At 36.8% G+C, this 24,117-nt stretch overlaps 1 protein-coding gene across 1 annotated transcript in view; it reads right to left on the reverse strand.

Moving 5' to 3' along the window:
* The window catches only part of EMCN (endomucin), an 86,058-nt gene extending 62,546 nt beyond the window's left edge, over nt 1-23,512 (reverse strand). The window contains exon 1 of the mRNA XM_007463805.1: nt 23,443-23,512. Within this exon, the coding sequence (XP_007463867.1) occupies nt 23,443-23,512 (70 nt within the window). The remainder of the gene's footprint in view (nt 1-23,442) is intronic.
* Nucleotides 23,513-24,117: the final 605 nt, after the last annotated feature.

A 24,117-nucleotide genomic window follows, 5' to 3' on the forward strand; every position in this document is an offset into this window, starting at 1 on the left:
TGTGCACCAAAACAGGAGAGGCCACAACAGTGAGAGTCCCACGTACCAAAAAAAAAAAAAAGTCGGTGACATGAGATACATTTTAGAGCTCTACCAATAGGTCAGACAAATTGATGTTTCTTGCTTATACTGTCCCTAAATACTTGATTAACTATTTACAGAGCCATGTCCAACACAGTCAGTAAGTTCAAGCTAGTAAAGTCTTTCTAAATAAAACGTAAGCTCCTCCCTAAATCATAACCTGATTCTCCCAATTACATCCTAACTTGGACAACAACTTTGCCAGATTTTATAAATTATTTTTAGTATTATCTTTTTCTGATATCCTTATACCATTTCTTTTAAGAAACTGTGATTATAATAATGGAACAGGAAGATTGCAGGATAGAATAAAGAAAACATGAAAGTCAGTTTCGTGTAGTAGAAGAAAGAGGTTTTCCATGTTGCTGTTCCATAGGTCCATGGTTGCTACCATGTGGTGGGCATGGTACTATTGGGATCTACAGAGTTTCAACCAGGGATCGCTGAATCTATATTCAAAGTAAATATTGTCTGCATATTGTAAAAAAATGATTCACACATATACACTACCATTTTAAAATTTATATAGTTTCTATTGTGATTAATGAAATACAAATGTTTTAAAATTGCTAAATAGCAGCATTCTGTTTTCTCAATTAGTGGGTGCAATCATTCTCTTACTGGAAAGGGGTTCACAATTTTCATGTAAATGAGGTATTTATCTTCAAAACATTGGGGGACCACTCCTTTGTGGATCTTAGTATGTCAATAACAGTACAATTTTGTTTATTTGACTGATGACTTTATATAGCATCACAAACTGAGCCAGAATTTGATATCTTGTCTTATCCATTCCCTGCAAATAATTAGGGTCAGTCTTTAAACACCCATGACTCATACTTTTTAATTAGAAACAAACAAGCAGCGACTTACAGAGAAGGGGATTTATAGCTCTTTGTTTCCCGTATGTGCCGGTTCTAAGTGCTAGAATAAAAGCATACTTTTTCTTTCTGTGAATCGCTTTCTCCACACTGGAGATGGAAAAACTGCTCAGTTTTACTCAGATGGAACCACATCCCCAGTAGAAGCCTATCATGTATTTATATAAGAACAGAGACGAAGTCATGGTGTCTACTTTCTGATTTTGGAGACTAGCTTTTATACGGTATATTTTCCAAATTAAAAATATTTTGAACATACCTTTAGGATGCCATCGAAGAGTCACTTGTGATGGGTTAATTAAATCTAACACATTTAAAAATAACTCTGCGTGTTGTGGGACAGATGCAGCCTTTGGAAAAGGAAAGAGCTTACACTGAACATTGCAACAGATTTTTGTTATTTAATAGTAGGCAACAGACATGTTTACAGAATATGTTTTCAAAGTCTGGTTGGAAAGTATCTTTCTGATACATTCAGCTCTTCTGACAATGGAAGAAATCAGGAAATCCATATTTAAAGAGAAGGATGACTGTATACTTTTATTTCTCAATCAACTCAAATTTGCCTCCTCATTTAAAAGTAGTGCCCTCTCGCATAATATCATTCAAATTTAACTAGAAGAAAGAACCATTCCAAAATCCCTTCCCAAATGCCAAGATGACGACTAGGATGGAAAATTTGTTCTTATCTAAGAGCAAACAGTCAGGTGTACACTTGCCAGAGTGATTTTGGAAATTCAAAAGGATGTCCAAAACTATAAGAAATGTAAGAGAAAGAGCTAGAGAGAACTGAATTGTTCCGCCCAAGAAAATGGAAATGATCTGTTATTTTTTACCCTTGAGGGTAAGAGAGCGAAGATATGGGGGAGGAGGAGAGAGAATAGACCAAGAAAGAAGGTAAAGCATCCAAAAGACTTTCAAGAACGGAGATACGAAAAACACATTCTTAATTTTGCACCACTCTGTTGTAAAACCTCCCTTCCTTTGGTAAAGTCACCTATTCCACATGCAGTCTGCAAATACCCAGCAAGACTTTAGTTAAGTGGATCTTTCTGGGCATGCAGGAAAGAAAGGAGAACTACGTTTTGGTTGTTGCCAGTGCAAAGTTAAAGAAAATGTCACAAGAAACCTAGTGGAGTCCAAAATTTGAAGGATGCAAGAAGGTGGAAAGAAAGGTGAACATGAGAACTCAATCCTCCCTCCACCACGAAAGATTTGAAGAAATGGGCTGCATTGGGCTTTTTCCCAGAGCAGCAAGTAAGTCTATAATCTGAACATGTTTTTACATTAAAGGTGGAGATATCCAGGAGCTATCTGAATTATATTAAATTATTTTTATTTTATTAAATGCTGTTTACCAGACTCAGAATCAAATTTGCTGAGTCACAGTTATGTGCTTGCTGCCGAAGATAATTGTAAATTTGCTCTATAGCAAATTATTCCAGAGTTGGCTATAAATTGTTTGCTTCACAAATATGGCAGGATGGATAATCAGAACAAATAGACTATGGAGCTATAGAACAAGCACTTCAATGCAGCAGCGATAATTACTTAAAAGTGAGATACCACCAGTATTAAGTAATAAAGTGTTTTCCAAGTGTGAAGGTTACCATTAGATCGCAGTTGACATTTATTTGTAAACTGATTTTTCTGGTTTTGAAGATGAATTCATGCCAGAACAATTAAATTTACTTTCCCAAAAGCAATATTAATGAGAGAAAACCAATAGATGTAATCTCGCATTATTATTGATACATACTTAGTTTCTTTTATCCAGTATGCCTAAGAAACATGGTGCTCTGTATAACTAAACATTTTTTTTAGCGTCTTTATTGGAGTATAATTGCTTTACAATGGTGTGTTAGTTTCTGCTTTATAACAAAGTGAATCAGCTATACATATACATATATCCTCATAACCCCTCCCTCTTGCGTATTCTCCCACCCTCCCTATCCCACCCCTCTAGGTGGTCACAAAGCACCGAGCTGACCTCCCTGTGCTATGTGGCTGCTTCCCACTAGCTATCTATTTTACATTTGGTAGTGTATATATGTCAGTGCTACTCTCTCACTTCATCCCAGCTTACCCTTCCCCCTTCCCATGGCCTCAAGTCCATTCTCTATGTCTGGGTCTTTATTCCTTTCCTGCCCCTAGGTTCATGAGAACCTTTTTTTTTTTTTTAGATTCCATATATATGTGTTAGCATAGGGTATTTGTTTTTCTCTTTCTGACTTACTTCACTCTGTAGGACAGACTATAGGTCCATCCACCTCACTACAAATAACTCAATTTCGTCTTTTTATGGATGAGTAATATTCCATTGTATGTATGTGCCACATCTTCTTTATCCATTCATCTGTCGATGGACACTTAGGTTGCTTCCATGTCCTGGCTATTGTAAATAGTGCTTCAATGAACACTGTGGTACATGACTCTTTCTGAATTATGGTTTTCTCAGGGTGTATGCCCAATAGTGGAATTGCTGGGTCATATGGTAGTTCTATTTTTTGTTTTTTTTTTGTTGTTGTTGTTTTTGTTGTTTTTTTTTTGCGGTACGCGGGCCTCTCACTGTTGTGGCCTCTCCCGCTGCGGAGCACAGGCTCCAGACGCGCAGGGCCAGCGGCCATGGCTCACGGGCCCAGCCGCTCCGTGGCATGTGGGATCTTCCCAGACCGGGGCACGAACCCGTGTCCCCTGCATCATCAGCAGGTCTCTCAACCACTGCTCCACAAGGGAAGCCCCTATTTTTAGTTTTTTAAGGAACCTTCATACTGTTCTCCATAGTGGCTGTATCATTTACATTCCTACCAACAGTGCAAGAGGGCTCCCTTTTCTCCACACACCCTCTCCAGCATTTATTGTTTGTAGATTTTTTATGATGGCCATTCTGACCGGTGTGAGGTGATAACTCATGGTAGTTTTGGTTTGCATTTCTCTACTGATTAGTGATAACTAAACATTTTTATTAGTTTAGAATCATTATGTAAAATATACCAGAATAATCCATTTTCAAGCAATTCTAATAGCATTAACATTTATCTGTGTATCTCCCATTACTAGTGCTTGACAATAGGCGTTTATTGACTGTTTATTATATGCTAAATATAAGTTTTACTGGAATAGCCAGAATCTTCAAACTATTATAATTAATCTATCACTTTAAACTAAAAATAGAAAGTACAAACTTGGGTTGAATTTATATTGAACATATGATCTACTATTGAAACTTCATACTGAAATAAAATTTCTGAGTTTAAATTTGTTGCTGAATCATTATTCCTTTATGCTTTATTACTATTTGTAAACATTTCTCTGCTTTTTTTGGAGCTCAACAGTGTTGAATGCTGCATAAACTTGGATTTATGATTTTTTTTCTGATATAGGGGTCATTTTAAAATCTGGGAAGAATTTATAGGGAATTTTCTATGTTTTTGGCATTTTTCTAGTGAGACTTCTGTAACATTTGAAAGCATTACACTTCCTATTCTCCTGGGTGATAAAGGTTGAAGTGAAATATGTTTGTTAAAATTCAGAAGAGTCACTTACCAACTATAAAAGTGTCTTTAAAACTCTTGTCCATTTTGGCAACTTCCTAGTGAGAAAAGAAAAGCTGGCAAAAGGAAACGCCATATTTGGTTATAGCAGCCTCCTAAGGTTTAATCTCTAGTAAAGTGTGTCCAAAATTTCATTCACTCCTGTACAAGTTTTATGAGCTTATTCATATTCTCTACTCTATCTGCTATTGGTTCCTTACTCTTTTTCTTAAAATCAACTCACTTAAAAAATTATAAAAATAAATACTATGGGGGCTTCCCTGGTGGCGCAGTGGTTGAGAGTCCGCCTGCTGATGCAGGGGACACGGGTTCGTGCCCCAGTCCGGGAAGATGCCACATGCCGCGGAGCGGCTGGGCCCGTGAGCCATGGCCGCTGGGCCTGCGCGTCCGGAGCCTGTGCTCCGCAACGGGAGAGGCCACAACAGTGAGAGGCCCGCGTACCGCAAATAAATAAATAAATACTATGACAAAATTCATATTCTTTAAAGATATCATTGACTGTGATGGTTCCATGCTTGAGTCCTGCTCTCCCTATGTTGAAAAGTGAAATTAATGAGTGTTACAGCACAGTAAGACGTAACACCAAACATACACTTGTATAACTGTAAGTATCATAGACATTTGAGTCAATGTTGTTTAGTTCCATTTATGCCTAAAATTATCTCAAGTACCACCAGTTGTATCCATTACACACCCTGGAAATACTGCTTTAGGTGAGAGCCTTTTATGGCCACTCAGTAAGTCTTTTTTTTTTTTTTTAATATATTTATTTATTTATTTTTGGCTGTGTTGGGTCTTCGTTGCTGCGCGTGGGCTTTCTCTAGTTGTGGCAAGTAGGGCCTACTCTTCATTGCAGTGCGCGGGCTTCTCATTGCAGTGGCTTCTCTTGTTGCAGTGGCTTCTCTTCCCATGGAGCTCTAGGTGCGTGGGCTTCAGTAGTTGTGGCTCGTGGGCTCAGTAGTTGTGCCTCACAGGCTCTAGAGCACAGGCTAGGTAGTTGTGGCACATGGGTTTAGTTACTCCGTGGCATGTGGGATCTTCCCGGACCAGGGCTTGAACCCGTGTCCCCTGCATTGGCCGGCGGATTCTTAACCACTACACCACCGGGGAAGTCCCCACTCAGTTAAGTTTTACAGTACCTTGTAATGTCCTAAATTTTAGCTTCTCCATATGACAGAAAGTCAGCCCGAACTCCGTTTTTATCCTTCCCTTTTTATCTCACACCACCATGTGTTATTCCCATCTTTCTTTAAGAATCAGGGTCAAAGCAGCCCAAAGCTCAGTATTGTTTAAGGGACTGATAATACAGGTAGAAACTAAGGGCTGAATAGGTGATCAGTAATTATTTAATGTCTCAAATACCTATGTGGAGAAAATGTTATACAGTTGATCCTTGAACAACATGGGAGCTAGGGGTGCTGACCCTCTGTGCAGTCTACACATAATTTATAGTCTGCCCTCCTTCTCCACAGTTCTTCCTTATCCTCTGTATTTGAGGTTTTGCATCCATGGATTCAACCAACTTCCAATTGCATAGTACTGTAGTATTTACTATTAAAAAAAATCCACATGTAAGTGGACCCACACAGTTCAAACCCATGTTGTTCAGGGATCAACTGTATTAAAAAAAGGGGCCATATGACCTACAATAATCCAGTTAGAATCTAAATCAGGTTTTTAAAGGAGAGTGTGTTGAGCTGCATTTTTAACATCTTGGATAATAGTAAGGAAATTTGCAATGTAAAAATAATTAAATTATTATTCATTTACAGGACGAAGTTTAGTAGGAATAAATATAAACAACAAAAGAGCAAATGCAGAAAACTGGGCAAATTTAGTAAAACAGGGTAAAAATAAATACATCAGAAAAAGGTGTAAAGGCAAAGGAAACCCCAAGCAAGAAATGAATGATTAATATGATACTTATCATATTATAAAGTATATTTTATAAAATTATACTTGCAAATGGAACTGTATGATGAGATCGTGCTATACAACTAAGAAGTAACTATTGCTGTTTTGCTCAGTAGTGGTTAGATTTTTATTAGAACATGAATTCACTTTACATCTCTGCAGTTTAAACAAATAGGAGCAAAATTGTCAAAGAACAGAAACTTACATGAGTAAAGAGGTAAATTGAATTCCAGGAGGAGAGGAAAAAGGAGTTGGAAAGATTTACTCTTTAATCTGAGGAAATAATATCTGAAACTAATTTAGTCCTTTCCAAATTTGTTTCTTTAATATTGTTTGTCTCCTTAACTTAATTTCCCAATACGTGAATGAAAGTTAAAAATTTCACCCTAAAATTTCACCTTTTTGTTTCATTAGATGAAAAAATTCGGTAATTATTTTACTAATGTGCAGAGAAAATAAATGGACAAATACAGTTCATTAACAAATTAATTCTCATGTAAGCACATCAAGAAATGCAAATGATAACTATAAACCAAATTAATTAGTAAAATATATCTGCCATGAAAATAACATGATAACTTCCATAATTAGAATTTGTAACTTTTTAATTATCTATGTTGGAAGAACAAAAAAAACTATATGCTTATGAAATTTATTACTGTTGGTAGTAGTAATATAGTATCACAAAAAAGGTAATAAAGCATCATTCTAGTTCTATCTACACCAGTTCTTCAATGGTAAATTAAAGCTCTGAACTTTATGAATTTAATAGGCAAGGATGTTGCCAATATTAATCGAATATTTACTGTGGATGTAGTTTAAGAGAAAAGAATTTACCTTGCAATCTAGAAAAATTCCCTTGATACAGGATGTTCGTTCTGTTCATCTGAGTGTCAAAAACTCAAATGTATTTCAAATTTTATGTGATGACACTTGCATTAGCTATCTATTGCTGCACAACAAATTATTCCTAAGCATGTGTCTTAAAACAATAATCATTTATTGTCTCTCACAGTTTCTGCAGTCAGCTCAGGGCTTGACGGGTCTGGAAAATCCATTTACAAGGTGGCTCACTCCCCTTGCTGGCAAGTTGGTGCTGGCTGTCAGTGGAAGGTCTCAGTTATTTTCCACTGGGTCTCTCTGCCTGACTGTTCTCACAACATAACACGATGGCTGGCTTCCCCCAGAGAGAGCAATCTGAGAGATCTCGGTAGAAGCCATGTGTCTTTTACTACCTAGCTTTGGAAATCACACATCACTTCCACTGACTTCCAGGACTCACACAATTCAGTCCTAAGTAAGTGTGACAATGGCCCACCCAAGTGCTTAAATACCAAGAGGAAAGGATCATTGGAGGCCATCTTGGAGACTGGCTACCACATTACTTACAATTTGTTGGATTACTTTCAAGTACAAAGATTATTCAATTTTTAAAAATAAATTTCTGTATTCTGGAAGAAACTTCAAAGTTTTGTTTAAAGTATGAATCTACCCACTCAAATTTCCCATTGCTCCCCAATAGATAATCTGGTTTTCTACCCCTTAAACATGGCGTTTTTATCTCCTACTCTGTAGCTTTGTTCGTGTTGTTCCTCCCTCTTTTTTATTTAATAAAACTTTTATAGAACATGGATAATTTTTTTCTTTAAAGTTCAACTGAAGCTGTACTATCTGCATGAATCCTTATTTATTAGTTGCATCTACAGTGACTGTCCTCTCAGAATTTCTAAATATGCAATTCTTAAATCACACAATTGAACATTTAATGAGTCCCTTTTCATTCATCTAACACAGATGATAACTGAATGCCTACTATGTTCTAGGACTGTGCCAGGTGATGGCATAAAATTAATTATTTATTTCCCTTACGAGTCCAAATAATTCACTTATATATCTTATATTTATGATACTGATATTTAATATATGTTTTGCAAGTATATTCTTCAAGTTGTTAAATGTGTGTTTTTGCTTTTTATTTTTAATGTCCCCAAGTATATATTTTGTGTGCAGAAAAGGTTTTGTAGAGATTAATTTAGTTTTGAAGTTAATATTCAGGTTTTTTTTTTTTAATTCATGTAATAAAAAGTCTATTTCTCTCAAGTTTTTAAGTTCAATTTACAAATGTTATTATTCTACTTATTAATGTAGAAAGTTTAGCAATCATTTAGGGTCTCTTTAACATTTAATCCCATTTACATATTTAGTTAATTAAACTCCCTTAAGTATTTAAAACTCTATTCATAAATTGAAAATAGTTAACATATACCAGTTTGCCTGCATTTTAGGGTTTTGTAGAGATAATGTATGTAAAAGTACTTTGTAAAATCTCAATTAATAAGCAAATATGGCATTATTGTTAAATTATAAAGTCAGATGTGCCACTTTGTTGAAACGATTTTATAGAAAACAAAGCACATGGCTTTGCTTATAAGTACTTTTAATAAATGTTTTAACAGTTTTTAAAAATGGTAAAAAATTTTTAAAGTACTTTTCTTACCCTGAATTAGATGGAGATAGGAGAAAGTCGAATCTGAATGAAATTAAAGTCCTAAGGAGGATTAAACACTCCTCCTTCTCATGACAGCCTATCTGAAACACCAAGAAGCATACAAAGCAAGCTTCAATCTAGACTTCAGAAGACAGGTCCTAGCCTCACAGTAAGGTGGAGACCAGAGATCTTGAGGTACACTAACATAAGGGTCAGACTTCAGTCTAGTGGGGCAGATTTACAAATCAACTACTCAAATTAAATATGATGAATACCTCTGACTACTAAATAATCCCAGGTAGAAACATCTTACAAAAGGCTACCTCAATGCAAGGGGACAAACCTGAGCAAAGGCAAGTCTTACATGAAAGGCTTCTGACCCTAAGTAAGTAAAGGTGAATGACAACCTGCAATAAGAATAACAGAATGAGACTGGGAGGAAATCAATAATAGGTAAATTAAAACTTTAAAAAGTACACAGTATCTTCCCTATTCATAAGGGATTTGTTCCAGAGATGTGAGGGAAATGGGGAACTTGCAAATAGTGTATGATTAATGACAATAGAGATTTATTTGCTAAAACAAGATTGTTCTTGTCACAAAATGCTTCCGAAGGCTGCTGACATTTCTCTCCATAACTTTCTTTTCGTGGTATTTCTTAAGGTCTTCTCTTTTTTCACTTAGGATCTCTTTAATGACAGTAAAAGTTATTAAATATTATTTGAATGCACTTTTTTATTGTTATCTGTGACAAAACAAGAAGTATTCATAAAACACTTCTGCAGTATAACAAGTACAGCGGTGTCTCGAGGAAAAGCACCTATGCAGCTTGAGTTACAAAGTGAGCTTTGTGTTTTTTTCTGCAGAATACCATTTTTACTTGAAAGGATGATTTACAAAAGAGAGTTATTTATTTATTTATTGAAATACAGTTGACTTACAATGTTATATTAGTTTCAGGTATACAGCAAAGTGATTCAGATATAAGCAGCTTTTATTTTTCCTTTCTAATTACTTTTAATCTATTTTTCTTGTTTTACTGAACTAGCTAGCATATTTAGTACAGTGTTTTATAAAAGTAGCATTGCTGGGCAAGGTTGTTTCATCCTCATTCTCAAGCGAAAGCTAACATTTCTCCATTGGGTATAATGATTGCTGTAGTTTTTGAAGGTACCCTATCAGATTAAGAAAATCCCCTATAATCTTGTTTCCTAAATGTTTTTATCAAGAAGAAATGTTGAACTCTTGAAAGTGTGTTCCCTGCGTGTGTTCAGATGATCCTGTATTTTTCATTTTATTGATTTGCTTCTTCTCTCCTTTTGCTTGATTAGTATTGGCAGGGGTTTAGCAATCTTATTAATATACACATGAATTCTTTGCATTATATATTTCTTTTCTATTTCATTAACTTTGCTTTTATTATTATTTTCTCCCTTATACTTTATGTGGGTTTAGCCTTTTAAAAATTATTTTCTTTCTAATGTGTGCATTTAAGACTATAAAGTTTCTTCTAATTACTGGTTTAGCTGTATCACACATATACTGTTATAAAATATTTTACTTCCCTTCATATTCAAAATATTTTTCTAATTTCTATCATGATTCTTTTTTCTATATTCATAGGTTTTTTATAAATGAATATCTTCATTTCTAAGCATACAGAAATTTCACTGTTCTAATTACAGTATTGGTTTATAGCATGATTACAATAAACTCAGAGAAAATACACATCCAGGTCTTTAGCTGTTTCAAAGGAAATGTTGGTGTAAGACATCTGGCACAATATGTGAACATTAAAGTTTTAATCAGGTACCAAAGTAGGTAAAATTACAAAGGAGTGGGATGAATCATTGTATGCAGAATTTCAAATAAAATATCCAGAACCTGTCTGTGGACCTTTGAATCTCTTTACCCACTGTATAACATAAAAAAGAATAAAAGTGTGAAGAGATATAGAGATATTATTTGAGTAGAGGTCGTCTTTGCCAAATAGTTCTTTTGAATCCCATTCCAACTTCCTTCACCCCTAAGGAGCCAGGCTCGTCAGTCCCCCTGCAATTCAAACCTACCTTACTATGTGGTCTCTACAGCTGAAAGGCATAGTGGGCTTGGATCTGATTTACCCCTGGGAAATCAAGAGAATGAAGGATTGCTGCCTAGCTGCTTTGGTGTAGGACCAGGAAGGTTATTACCATGTTGAGAATAAGCCTACCTGAGCAAGGAGTGTTAGAGAAAGAGATATAAGACTGTTTCCTGTGGACCAAATGAAGAGCAAGAATGAAAGAGTGGGCTGTTTTGAGTCCTGTTCCTTGGGACTGTGTGGAGAGTTGGACACTTTAGCATCAAGAAGCTCTGAGATAACACAGGATTACCAGTGCTTTGGAAGGAGTAACCACTGAACTCCCAGACTAGGATCCATCCTCATGAACCAAGTTGCTGCATGGGGAGACAGGTCCAAAAGCACACCTTTGTGGAACCCATGAAAATGCACCATTTGGCTACTGGTTTTAACCATCTTCCAGGCTCTGGGCACTACGTATGGTGCCAGGTCAAGTCGTAAGTTTCATTCAACTGTCTCATTCCTCTCTTACCCTGCTCCCAATGTGGAGTGGTCAGAAAGGGGCTGGAGAGGGAATAGGGAAACAGAAAATAGAGAGCTTGTAAAGAAGCCACTTGTAGAATTCCATCTGACACAGGCATGAGCTACAGGAGAGAATTTTCAGTTATGATTTTGTATCATATATTCTAATTTTAAATTGATAGCCTCTGCAAATTTTGTTGTCCACAGAACTGTCCATTTCTTAAGAGTAGGCAAAAAAGTCATGGAGCTTCAATATTTTTATTAAGGGCAGGAAGTTTATGTTCACCAAATAAATTGAAAAGAGGTGATGGGAAAGAAAAATAAAGTAACATTTTAATCGTAGGCTATGATTTGTTGTTTCTAAATTCTTTAAATTATTTTCTAAGTTTTATGCTTTCTTAAGATTGTGAAACAAGAGTACTAATCAGGGCTAAGTTAATTATTTATAGCATATTGTAATAAAAGCATTAATCTTTATGAAAAATAAAAAAGAAAATGACGACTGGAATGTCTTTAAAATTCTGAGATTGAGCTGGCAAGCCTAGTTAGTTGTAGAAAATTGTCCCAGAACCCTGTCCTTTCAAAAATCTATTGAACCACCATGCACATGGTGATAGCTCTGCAAATTGCACACGTAATGCTTAGATGAAATCCTACAGGTGAAGGGATTAACCCTATGCCCACATCAGCAAAGCAGCAAATGAGAGAGTCAGACTGGGTGGAAGTGCACATACTTTTGTAGGAATGAGAGCATTCCCCAATTTAAAGGGGGCACTTATTACTCAGGTTTAACCTGAGTAATAAGTTTAACCTGAGTGCTGCTGTGAGGAAATATGAAACCCAGAGTTGCCAAAAGAGCTGAAAATAAGATTTTCTCTTTCTTTCTCTGTCGCTGTTGTGGTTTTGTGAAACTTGCTGATTTTTAAATAGTAGCCTGTAGTCATAAAACATTGTGTGGCCAAACAACACACTTCTGCCAGTTAGATATCAGAGGTTTCTAGTTTGTAAAACTCTGGAAGAGAGGCTGTTGACTTCTTTCTAAAACTTATCATCGTGGTTTATTAAGAAATAGCAGGGTAATGACCAGTTTACAGATTTGTTTGTCATTTTCTAATACTGGAGGTTTTCCTGTATATATTGCCCAGATTCATAACTTCACCACTTCTCCATTTCTCTTCATGCTCAAATGCTAATCTTTTAATCCTCCCTACCTTCTCAAATTCCTCTGGCTCTTAACAGTTCTCTGGGAGCCAGAAATACTTGTGTTTGGATTATCAAACACATCCTGACCCCACTTGAAACTCTGATAGGACTACTATAGCTGTTTGCCTAATCAATCCATTATTCAAGGTGGCTAATTTTCTTGAGCAGCCTATACAGCAGAGGCTCATGGTCTTTTGGTATTAATGAAAACAGAAGGGAGATTAATAGCAGAATGGAAAGCAGTTAATAAGATCTTACAATGAGAAGGGAGTAAAGACTCTCCTTATAAAGAGATGGTCAAAAAAAGCTGGAATTTAAGCCTATGTAACTAGGGAGATTTCAACGTTTCCACTAATATTTGTCTTGGCCAAATCAAGTTTCCTATTATCCTAAAGTAGTATAAGTAAAAAAAAAAAAGAAGAAGAAATTAGGTTACACTGAATTAATACCAAAAATTTCCCTGAAGGCACTACACCCTAGCACTTTTCTGAAAGATAAACACCTCCAGATGCCTCTGGTTATCTTGCAGGTATGGGACAGTGAAAATAGCTCAGATGACTAGTCACAAACTTGAGTCTAGTCCAGGATTTCTCAGAGTGTATTTCAATGTACAAGTGTATAAAAATTATCTGCAGTAATTGCTGGAAAAATAGTTTTCTGGGTTTTACTGAAAGGGAGTGGCCTGGAGATCACTGGGAGTGAACACTGGGAAAAAATATTTTAATAGATATTTTAACATTGAGGGCTACTGCTTTGAGTCACAAAGTGCGAGTCCTTGGGCTTTTCTCCTCTGATAATGAGCACAGATAACACCAGCTTGGCCAATCCCCTGGCTAATGTCAAGGATTAAATGAGATATTTGATTAGTGAAAGTGCTTTGAAAAATTCAGCATTCAGCCAAAGCAATGGATGGAGGAATGAACTGGCAAGAGATTTAATGATAAGAAAGAACTATACAAGGTATTGGATCTGTAAAAGTGGCTAAAGGGCCGATGGGAAAAGCTCCTCCAAAATCATTAGAGCATTTAGAATGTCTCCCCATCTATTTGTAGTGAGGTGGATGGAACTAGAGTCTGTCATACAGAGTGAAGCAAGTCAGAAAGAGAAAAACAAATACCGTATGCTAACACGTATATATGGAATCTACAAAAAAAAAAAAAAAATTGGCTCTGAAGACCCTAGGGGCAGGACAGGAATAAAGACCCAGAAGTAGAGAATGGACTTGAGGACACAGGAGGGGGAAGGGTGAGCTGGGACAAAGTGAGAGAGTGGCATGGACTTATATACACTACCAAACGTAAAATAGATAGCTAGTGGGAAGCAGCCACCTAGCACAGGGAGATCAGCTCGGTGCTTTGTGACCACCTAGAGGGGCGGGATAGGGAGGGTGGGAGGGAGAAGCAAGAGGGAGGGGATATGGGAACATATGTATACGTATAGCTCATTCACTTTGTTATACAGCAGAAACTAACACACAATTGTAAAGCAATTATACTCCAATAAAGATGTTAAAAAAAAAAAAGAATGTCTCCCCATCGCTCTATCAGCCTTTCTCCACTTCTCATTCTTGACCCTTCTCCATCCCAGCCCCTTTAGAGAGCCTCTGTCACTTTATCAGCCTCAATCACTTTCTCCATCTCTTTTAACCTCATTTTTTCCTCTCAATCTTTTTCTGATGTCAGAAAATTTCCTTCTCTCTCTCTCAGTCCTTTGTTCTACCCCTCCCTCAGCCAAGCCAAATACAAATAATGCCATGTAGAAAAATGGAACAAATATCTTTCATTGGTATGTACTCTGAGAAATGTTGCTCATGGCAGAGAATTGGCTTTTTCACATGCAAAGAAGATCTGTTCTAACAGCCTTATCTGAAAATTCCCAAAGGAGGTAAACATTAGGGAACAGAATTGAACATCTTGCTCCAGCACGAACATATTTAGGAATAACAGAATGAAAAAGAAGCAAGATAACTTGAGGCTAAATGTACAGAAATTGCTCGCTACAGTAAAGATCATACAACTGGAGATCCAGAAGAAAACTTCAACATCGATTAGTCAAACCACATCATTTTATAGATGGAGAAATGAAAGTCTTGAGAGGTTAAAAAAAAAAAATTGCTTAGCTCAGTCACACAGCAAGCTTGCGGCTGCTGGTGACGAAAGCCAAAGGGTCTTGGCTCAGAGGACAGCGCACCCCACACAGTTGCACAGCGTTGGTCTGTGACACCAGCCAGAGCTCAATGAGAAAAGAAGGGAAGAGAACATCATTATATTCCAAATATATTGAAGGAGCTACAGTAGGTTTTCTTTTATGTAATACGATCGTAAAATAGTACATGCGTTGTAGGACTTTTGTGTTTTTATTTGACAAAGGAAAAAGCTGTTAGTCCCATGTCAACTGCCCAGATGGCATTTTGATTATTTATTGATCAGTGACAATTTTAAAACCTGGGAATAATTGAATTATTGGATACCTTTACTTCTGAACAGGATTCGTTAGGATAAAGTTATTTATTTGACCTTCTGAACCAAGACTTCAGAAACAGAGAGGTAACTTCTGTAATCAGTGTCTTGAATTTCCATAATTTTACATTTTGTTCTAGTGGGGGTAAGGATTATTCTGAGCTAAATGAGTCAGGATTACCTGATGAACGGTGCCTAGAATAAAAAGATACCAGTTTTTTCTTGTGAGCAAGACACAGGAATGATTCAACACTTGCCTTCAGATAATCACGCCATTCTTGTGTGATTTGGACAGTGGATGTAAACGAAAGACAGGCATTTTCTTTTATTCATACAAATATAAGACAGTAGGTCAACTTCATAAAGCAAATGAAATAAGTTCAGCCAATGAAGAGAGTATCCTAAAATGACACTCACAGCTTCTCCACAGCCCAGGCCAAGGATAAAAATAAATATTGTGGGCTTCCCTGGTGGCGCAGTGGTTGAGAGTCCGCCTGCCGATGCAGGGGACGCGGGTTCGTGCCCCGGTCCGGGAAGATCCCACATGCCGCGGAGCGGCTGGGCCCATGAGCCATGGAAGCTGAGCCTGCACGTCCGGAGCCTGTGCTCCGCAACGGGAGGGGCCACAACAGTGAGAGGCCCGCGTACCGCTAAAAAAAAAAAAAAAAAAAAAAAAACAAAGAACAAAGTTCCTTCCGCTAACGTATCCCACCTCTAAGAGTAAGCAATGCTCAATACTTTAAGATGAGAAATAATATTTGAGGATGTTGACTATTCTCAGACTAAAAAGTTAGAATTTTCATTAAGCACAAGTACAATTTTGCTTATTAATTTGAGTGATTAGTTTATACGGTGAGTTAAATAACTTACAAATCTGAAAAGCATCTTAGATAATATACCAGTCTGTATATTTCAAATTGTGCCTGTATATATTATGATTAAGAACATAACTGGCAATCGTATTTCATTCCTACTTCAATTCTATTGTGAAAAATTATGTGCTGGTTTTTCTCTTTGTGAGAATGAACATTGTAATTATTTAAATATTTGCTGATTCTAGATTGGAATCAATTTGGCAATAAAGTAGTTTGTCTAAGGAATGGGATATTATAATCTGTAGGATTCTGAGTTCCCAAACTCAGCAAAACATAGAGTCATTATATGCTGGACACTATTCTCAGTGTTTTTGTGTATTACCTCACACGATCCTCCCAATATCCCTATGAGGTAAGACTGTACTCATCCCTATTTTATAGCTGAGAAAGCTGAAGGTTAAGTAACTTGCCCGAGTTCACAGATAGTAAGTGGCAGAGCTGGAATTTGAACCCAGACAGTCTGGCTCCAGAAGAATTATAGTTGTGACACTAAGTAATTATTTCACTAATAGTTATTTCCTCTTTACTTCTTTCCTTCTCTTCTAAGTCCCATATTAGCTGCACTGACATTTGTATCAGAGCCAAGAACATTATTTTTTTCCAACCAACATAACAGTGAGTAGGTAGGGAAATGCCTACAACTCCTTTAACCCATCCCCTAATAATTAATTGAATCCAGGATATTAAGTGGCTAATTAGCACTAAGTAGAAATTCATTCATAGCACTGTGGTCTTAGTTTGCAGTTTAGAGGTGCTGAAGGGGCTATGAGAGGCAGCAGTACTTCCAAACGACTCAAGTGGAAAGTCTCTACTCTTATTCTTTTGATTAGAAAAACTCAACTTATTGTAGTTGTACTGCATTGGAAGGTAGCAAGCTAGAAGGGAAGATTTTGAAGAATAATATTCTCTGATTTGATTTTAAGCACTATCACTCTAGGATAACTTTACACTATCTCCAAGCCTCAGTGTCCTAATCAGTAAAATGGGAATGACAAAGCTGGCCTTGAAATGTTGTGATGGAAGTAATGTGTGTAAAGTGCCAGGTACAACAAATGGTAGATGTCAGTAGATGTTGTAACAATACATATCTATCTTGGTTAACTTGGACCAGACCTAGTTGTGATCTCCATTTTTTTTTTTTTTTTTTTTTTTTTGGCCACACCTTGCAGCTTGCAGGATCTTAGTTCCCCAGCCGGGGATGGAACACACACTCCCTGTAGTGGACGTGCGGAGTCTTAACCGCTGGCCCACCAGGGAAGTCTCCATTCTCTGTTTTTTGACACAACTAATTTAGATTTAGGCCAGAATATGACTGATTAAACAGAATAAAAATCAGTTTACATTTCAGATGAGCAGCACACTAAGAATAAAATCAATGACACTGACAATTTTTGACTATCAACCTCACAATATAATTCCTTATTGACTCTATACAGACAAATGATTGCCTTAGGAAAGGACCTGCTTAGAATATTGTTTAACTTATTCAACAAAAGCTTTTTCGAATTTTTTCTTGAAATGAAGAGGAAGAAATGTAGTGAATATCAATTAGAATATCAGAGAAACTCTGGTATAATGTATATATTATCATCCAAACCAAAATGTTCCCATCAGAAAATAATCAATCCTGAATTTCTCCAAAAAGCAGAGCCTGAGACAAGGGTTTGTATGCAGTTTGTAAAGGAAAGTGATCTCAAGAAAAGGAGTAGAGAATTAAAATAGTGAAAATGGAGCAGCAGTGGAAGAGGAAAGCATTTATTCACTGGCCCCATTCTTCTTTTGGGCAAAGCCTGTCTCATAGAGTGCTAAGGCTCCTGCACTTCTAGCTCAGATACACAACGGTGCCAGGTGGGTTTCTGTAGGTGAGGCATACCTTAGTATGAGAACAACAGGAGACAGGAAAGCAAGAGATACTCATTCACGTGAGACAAGATACTGTCAAGCTACACCTGAGAGGTTGCCATAGCAATGGTTAGATTAAAGGCATCCAGAGAGGATGTAGGTGGCTGCTTCTATTTAGAGACTAGTTATGATTATCTCTACTGATATGTCATTCTACAAGGCACAAAACCTCTATTCAAGTTTAGAAAACTATTTTTTTATGGTTGCCGAAATTTGGGAATCATATAGTGGCCCTTCTAGATGTGACTGACACCACTAATGTTTCCCATGCTACTGATGATATTGTGTGCAACAGTAGAAAAGGAAAAAGGATCTTACTTGTTAACTAAAAGAGCTTCTTTTAACACTCAGCAGGCATTATTATCCTAACCTGACAGAGCTATAATGACCCACAGGAATTCAGTAACAGGAATGGAGACATTTACTACACAGGAATTGACTGGAATGTCGTTTAGAGTAAATTCCTGCTTTGACATTCAAGGTTTAGAAAAACACATCTCAAATTGTTCTCAGAGGTAAAGAGGAAGTTGGAAAGTGATGACTAAGAAAAAAAGAATATAAGGAACTTGGACTAGATAATTATTCACAAGTTAAAATATTTACCTGAAGCTTGAAATATAATGTCATCAATGAAAAGGAAAGGATGGGCAATTATCCAGTAAATTAGAAGCTTTTTGAAACGTTCAGACGTTCATCTTTTTTTCTCAATATCTGAATAATTACAATCAGCAAGATAAAATTGCCAATTTGCCAGTGACAACTGTTATGAATCTCTTAAAAATAAGAATTCTAGAATGATCACTTCTACCTTTAAAGATCATTGAAGAAAAAAAGAGTAGTAAAGAAAGTATGCTAAATAAAAGGCTTGGAAACTTTTCCCATTGAATTTGTTTCCACACTGATTCACTCTTTCTATAATAGATCACCCACTTCAGGTAAGATCTATTGATAGTGACTAAGCTAAGAGGAAGTAACAAGTAAGATAATCTGCTCTGAAGCAACACATTTGTCACCTAAAATAACACACGAGTTAATGATGTACGATATTTATTTAATTTTCTTCCAACTTCTCTTCTGTGAACTTTGCTTTTAGAAAAAAAGCCATTTTGTATTTTTGAGAAGTTGGTTGGTAATAAGGTTTCTCCTTGAATATTTATAACCATAGACGATATTACATAAAGTATTTGATACCCAAAAGAGGAAAAGTAGAATCAATTGTATTTAGATATTCTTCCTCCCAATGATCATAGTCAGAGTAGTTTATTTGTCCAGGTTTGCTGTAAATTACTGTCACCTGGTACTAGGTTGTCCACCCACCCCAACATCTTCTCCTCTGCTGGAGTTTGAGAATTGACTTTTACTTTGATAAGAAGCCCCTTTCCATATATTTGGCTCACGCTTTCATAGCCAGAAATCAAAATACTCCACTTGTTTTCATGTTATGTTCTGTGATTCATACCTGTCCACAACTCTTTCACAAGGATAAGGTAGTAAACAAAAAGTGATTATCAGAGGAAGAAATTAAAAATGAATAGGCAACGATATCATTCATTTTTATGCATTCATTCAGCTTATTATATCCTTATTATGTGTTTAGAACTGTTACTATACAGACTATAATAAATATGACCCTTATTTTCCTGGTGCTTATCGTCTGGTACAGGAGATAAGATATGCACACAAATAACTAAGATAAAGTTGGAAAATAAGTGCCATAAGAGAGTTACAAATATGGGCATCCAGCAGAGAAATACATTGCTTCGCTATGTTATTAGTCTTCCAGTGAGTAGGACAGGACTAAAAACTCTTGGCAGACAAGTGTAAAGAACAGTCATCCCCCACCATCACCTCCAGGGGCATTCCATCTACCAACCAGACAATTTTAACCTACCATTGGACATCTCTATTTGAATATCTTATTAAGACTTCAAACTCACCATGTCCAAAATCAAGTTCATCATTTTCTCCCGAAACCATCGCCTCCTATCTTTCCATACGTCTGGTCCCAATCCATTTCCCTACTTCTATTATTCAAATAACACTCTACATCTCAGTCACTATCTCTCTCACAGCCAGTCAATAATATGGCAAGTCACAAACCTCCTACTTCTTTAAAGCTCTTCCCTAGACCCTTCTTTTCATTTTATTGACAGACTTTCAGACTTGCAATAACATTTGAACCATTTTCTTTAGCTTTTCTCTCTCCTGACTGCAATAGTCTAATGTATACCCTGTTGACAGATTAATCTTCTCAGTTTATGGTCCCAATCATATAATTCCCATGCTCAAACACATTTAGAGAATCCAATATAATTAACTATCTGAGTCAGTATTTCTCATCCTGGTATTCAACATATCCTGAGGCTATATTTCCAACACTTAACCTCTGTCCAATCTGTGACCTCCTTACATTTCTAGACTGGAAGATACTGATGTTTTAAAGTTCCTATTCAAGAAATCCCACCCATCCAACCTGTTTTTCAAGTTTCAAAGTTTATCATAATTTCCACTTTTATATGAAGGCTTTTCTGATATTCCTACACCCAAAACTAAGCTAGTTGTGAATTCTCCACAGCATTCTTTATTTACCACTTAAGACTTACGATAGAATCAAACTTGTAACTATTTGGCGCTCCTCTCTCCCCACCACTTCTAGGACAAGGGCTGAGTCACAGTGATCGCTATAAACCTACAGCGTCTAGCATAGTGTTTGTCTTAGAGGGTGTTCAATCCATTTTTTTCCCCATGACATTGAATGTTCAATCCCTAACAAATGAATTTCAACAAGCAATTAAATTCTTCTTCAGACACCAATAAAGTGATGTGTGTTCCTGCTTACAGATGGCTAAAGCATTTTAATCTTTCCTAAATTAATGTAAAGTTCAAAAAACAAATGGCACTTGAAAAGTAAATTGCTTCCAGGGCCTCCTTTTTCTTGGAATCCTTCATTTAACTTTTCTCAGTCCTGACAGTCTAAAGCTCATCAGTCTAGACTTAAAAGCCAAAGGAGCTTAAAAGCCACGCAGGGGTCTGTTCAGTTTTAAATACAATTTAGAAAACCTTGGGAAAGAATGACAGTTCCTTTTCAAGAACCTCCCGTACATATTTCAATAGAACAGCTTTCCAAATTGGAAATTGTAAAATATTGTACCGCTCACCAAGTAATAAAGTCACTCACTGCCACGCAGAAAGATTTCCTTGGTTTTCACGAAGAGCACAAAAAACTATATTGTATTTATTTAAAATCTGAAACTGACAAAAAAAGTCAGAAAGGAAAACAAAAGTAGTCAATTTCTCTAAAAGATCATTATTTAGGAATAAATTGCTATGCAAAAAAGCATGGATCTTCTTGACAACTTGTGAATTTAAGGCAGATGAAATGCCTCCTTCTGTACTCCTGTAATCAACTCTGCTGATGAAATATGTTAAGCATTCTAAGCTTGGGGAACATATAAAGCTTTGAAATCAATGTGTTTCCGGTACAGGGGGTTAGGAAAAGAACTTAATAAATCAGCTTAGGAAATGCTTCATTTCCTGAACCGTATCTGGGAAGGAAAACATAAAACAGGCAGAACCAGGTGCAAAAAAAAATCATACACGTGGATGGGAAAAATCTCTTCCAGTTCCTTGTAGGCCTCACTCCGATGGTCAATTTATGCTCCTGAGCCAGCACTTCTTTTTCTAGGATAAATGGGGTAGATTTTACAGACACTTGCCTTAAATTAACAAAGGCTCCCTGGCAGAGGTTGAAGGAGATAGTCATTATGTAACCATTGTCTCTGCTCAAATAAGAAATTATCTTACTATTGACATATATACACTAATATGTATAAAATGGGTAACTAATAAGAACCTGCTGTATAAAAAAATAAATAAAATTAAATTAAAAAGAAAAGAAATTATCTTACTTTGGTTAATAGTTCATTAGAAAGAAGACACTATTAATAGAGAGGTTGGGCTCATTACCAACGAGCTAAAGGATACTGGGTTTTTTCCTACAATGATCATAATAGAAAAATCTGCCAGGTCATCTCTGGGTTATCCTTCACCTTTCCAGCTTCCTTACAGTCAGGTTTTGTGGGCTACTTCTATTGATTCTATTCCACTTTGCTCATGTAATCCATCCCTATCTATCTCTCCCATGCAAACTGAAGGGTTGCTTATAAGCTAGTGCATTGATTTCTGTGTCATCTCATAAATATTCTTTATTTTAAAAAAATCAGAACTTTGTAACTCATCTAAGTTAAATTTTCTGGTCTTATACTCACTGCAGCTTAACCCTGGAAAGTCCCAGATGGATTGTAATCAATCGTATGTGATTTTGCAGTGTTTGGGCATTTGTACTAAATTTATATGCATATTTTGAGAAATTAATGATAAATATTGTTCAAGAAGGAGTGTGTTTATTTTTTCCTACCTAATCACTGCAAATGGAATTTTGTAAGCAGTGAAGTTTGAAAAGAGCACATGCACAATAAAATTAGAATTGAGTTTTTTCCAGGGCTCCTCAGAGCCAGAATCAATGTGTCCCAACCGTGTTCTTTTATGATAGTTTGTACTTTAGTTTTCGCACCTATTAAATCTGTCTTATGTTAGATTTACATGCTTATTTCTCCCAATAGTGCATTTGCCACTGTGGGCAAGGACAATGTCTTAACTCATTTTTGTATTCCTTGCACTGCTGAATACATGGTGAGAGCCTAATAAATATTGAGTAAATCTAATTGCTTACAGTAAATCCCTCCGGAAGGGTTCAAAGTCAAATGTAATAATTTCTTGCAACTGGTCATTAATATAGTCAGGGCTTATGTAGGTGCATATATATCCTTTATCTAAGTTTCAGAACCTGCAGTCAATGGGTAGGGTTTTTATGTCTATAAATTCCCTGGAATGTTATGCACAATATTGTACGTATATGTGTAGATCTGTGTTAATTTCTACAGCAAAGCATCCATAAACTTTAACCAAGTGATTCTCTTCCATGCTCACCCTCACCCCTCAAGATATTAAGATTCACTTCCCCGGGCAGTTTTATCCAACCTCTCAATTCATCAGAGCCAAAAGATAGTTGGGACAAATATAGGCCAGCATCTGCAGAGCAATGTTTCTGATTACAGCCTTTCACCGGTACATGACAGTCTTGTTATTTCTAGACTTATGTCTGAAAAGAGCACATTTTTGAGAAATAGTCCACTTTTAGCCAGCATTTGATCCCCAGATTGTTACTCTCTGAAAAGGCTATTGTATATTCCCGGTACCTTTACGATGCCATGGAACACACTTCAAGGCCTCTGCAGCAGCAAACACTTTTCTTCCGTGGAAACAAGCATCCTCTCTGTGGAGCCTTCTCCACGCACCCCCCGTCCATGCACACACACTCAACTCAGCAAATGCACTGCTGCGTCCACTTCTCAGGGGAGGCTCCCTGGAGGTAAACTGAGGCTCAGAGCCGCCCACTAGTGATTTCTGATCCACACCGTCAGAACGATAAGAGAAAAGGGTACCTGCGTCGTCCACACCGCTACAAAGACTGGACAGAAGAAGACAAAGTATGGTCCCTTGAAGCAGTTTCATGGTGCCTGTGGATCGTCACAGTGGCTCTTCTCTCCAGAGTCAGGCAGGGACAACTCCCTCCCAGCCTGGCAGGGCCTTCTTAGCAAATGGAAAAGGTGTGCTGGATTTGAACAGCCACTGCCCATGCCTACTTATTTCGGGGGCTCTGATAAAGAACAGGAGGAAATGCACACACTCCCTTTGGGAGTTCAGCAGAGAGGAGATTTATTGTTTCAGTCCCTTACAGGAACTTTTTTTTTTCTCTTCCTTTGGCAGCCACTTGTGTTTTTGTTACTACATTATTTTGTTCTTCAACAAAAAGGTCAGGACGGGTTTTGAACAGAAAGAGATCTTTCTTGAGAATGGATCTTACAGGCTTTCTAACTTTTGTTTTGAAAGTATGTTTTGGAGTGTTTATAAAGGGGCCTCATTAAACAACTGACTTGGTTTGGATAAAGAGGCTTTAACTGCCTGAGGGTTAAATTTGAGAGCAGAATCCACAAAGAATCAACTTTTCTTCTCTCTTTCCAACTTGAAAGCCAGATTAGTAAAGACCACCTTCTGGAGATAAGTGCAAAACTTTATTAAGTAGATCATGCTCTGACTTGAGTAAGTGAAAAGACTTC

This window comes from Lipotes vexillifer, unplaced genomic scaffold (genome assembly GCF_000442215.2).
Source record: "Lipotes vexillifer unplaced genomic scaffold, Lipotes_vexillifer_v1.1 scaffold49, whole genome shotgun sequence".
In the NCBI taxonomy this organism is placed as follows: Eukaryota; Metazoa; Chordata; class Mammalia; order Artiodactyla; family Lipotidae; genus Lipotes; species Lipotes vexillifer.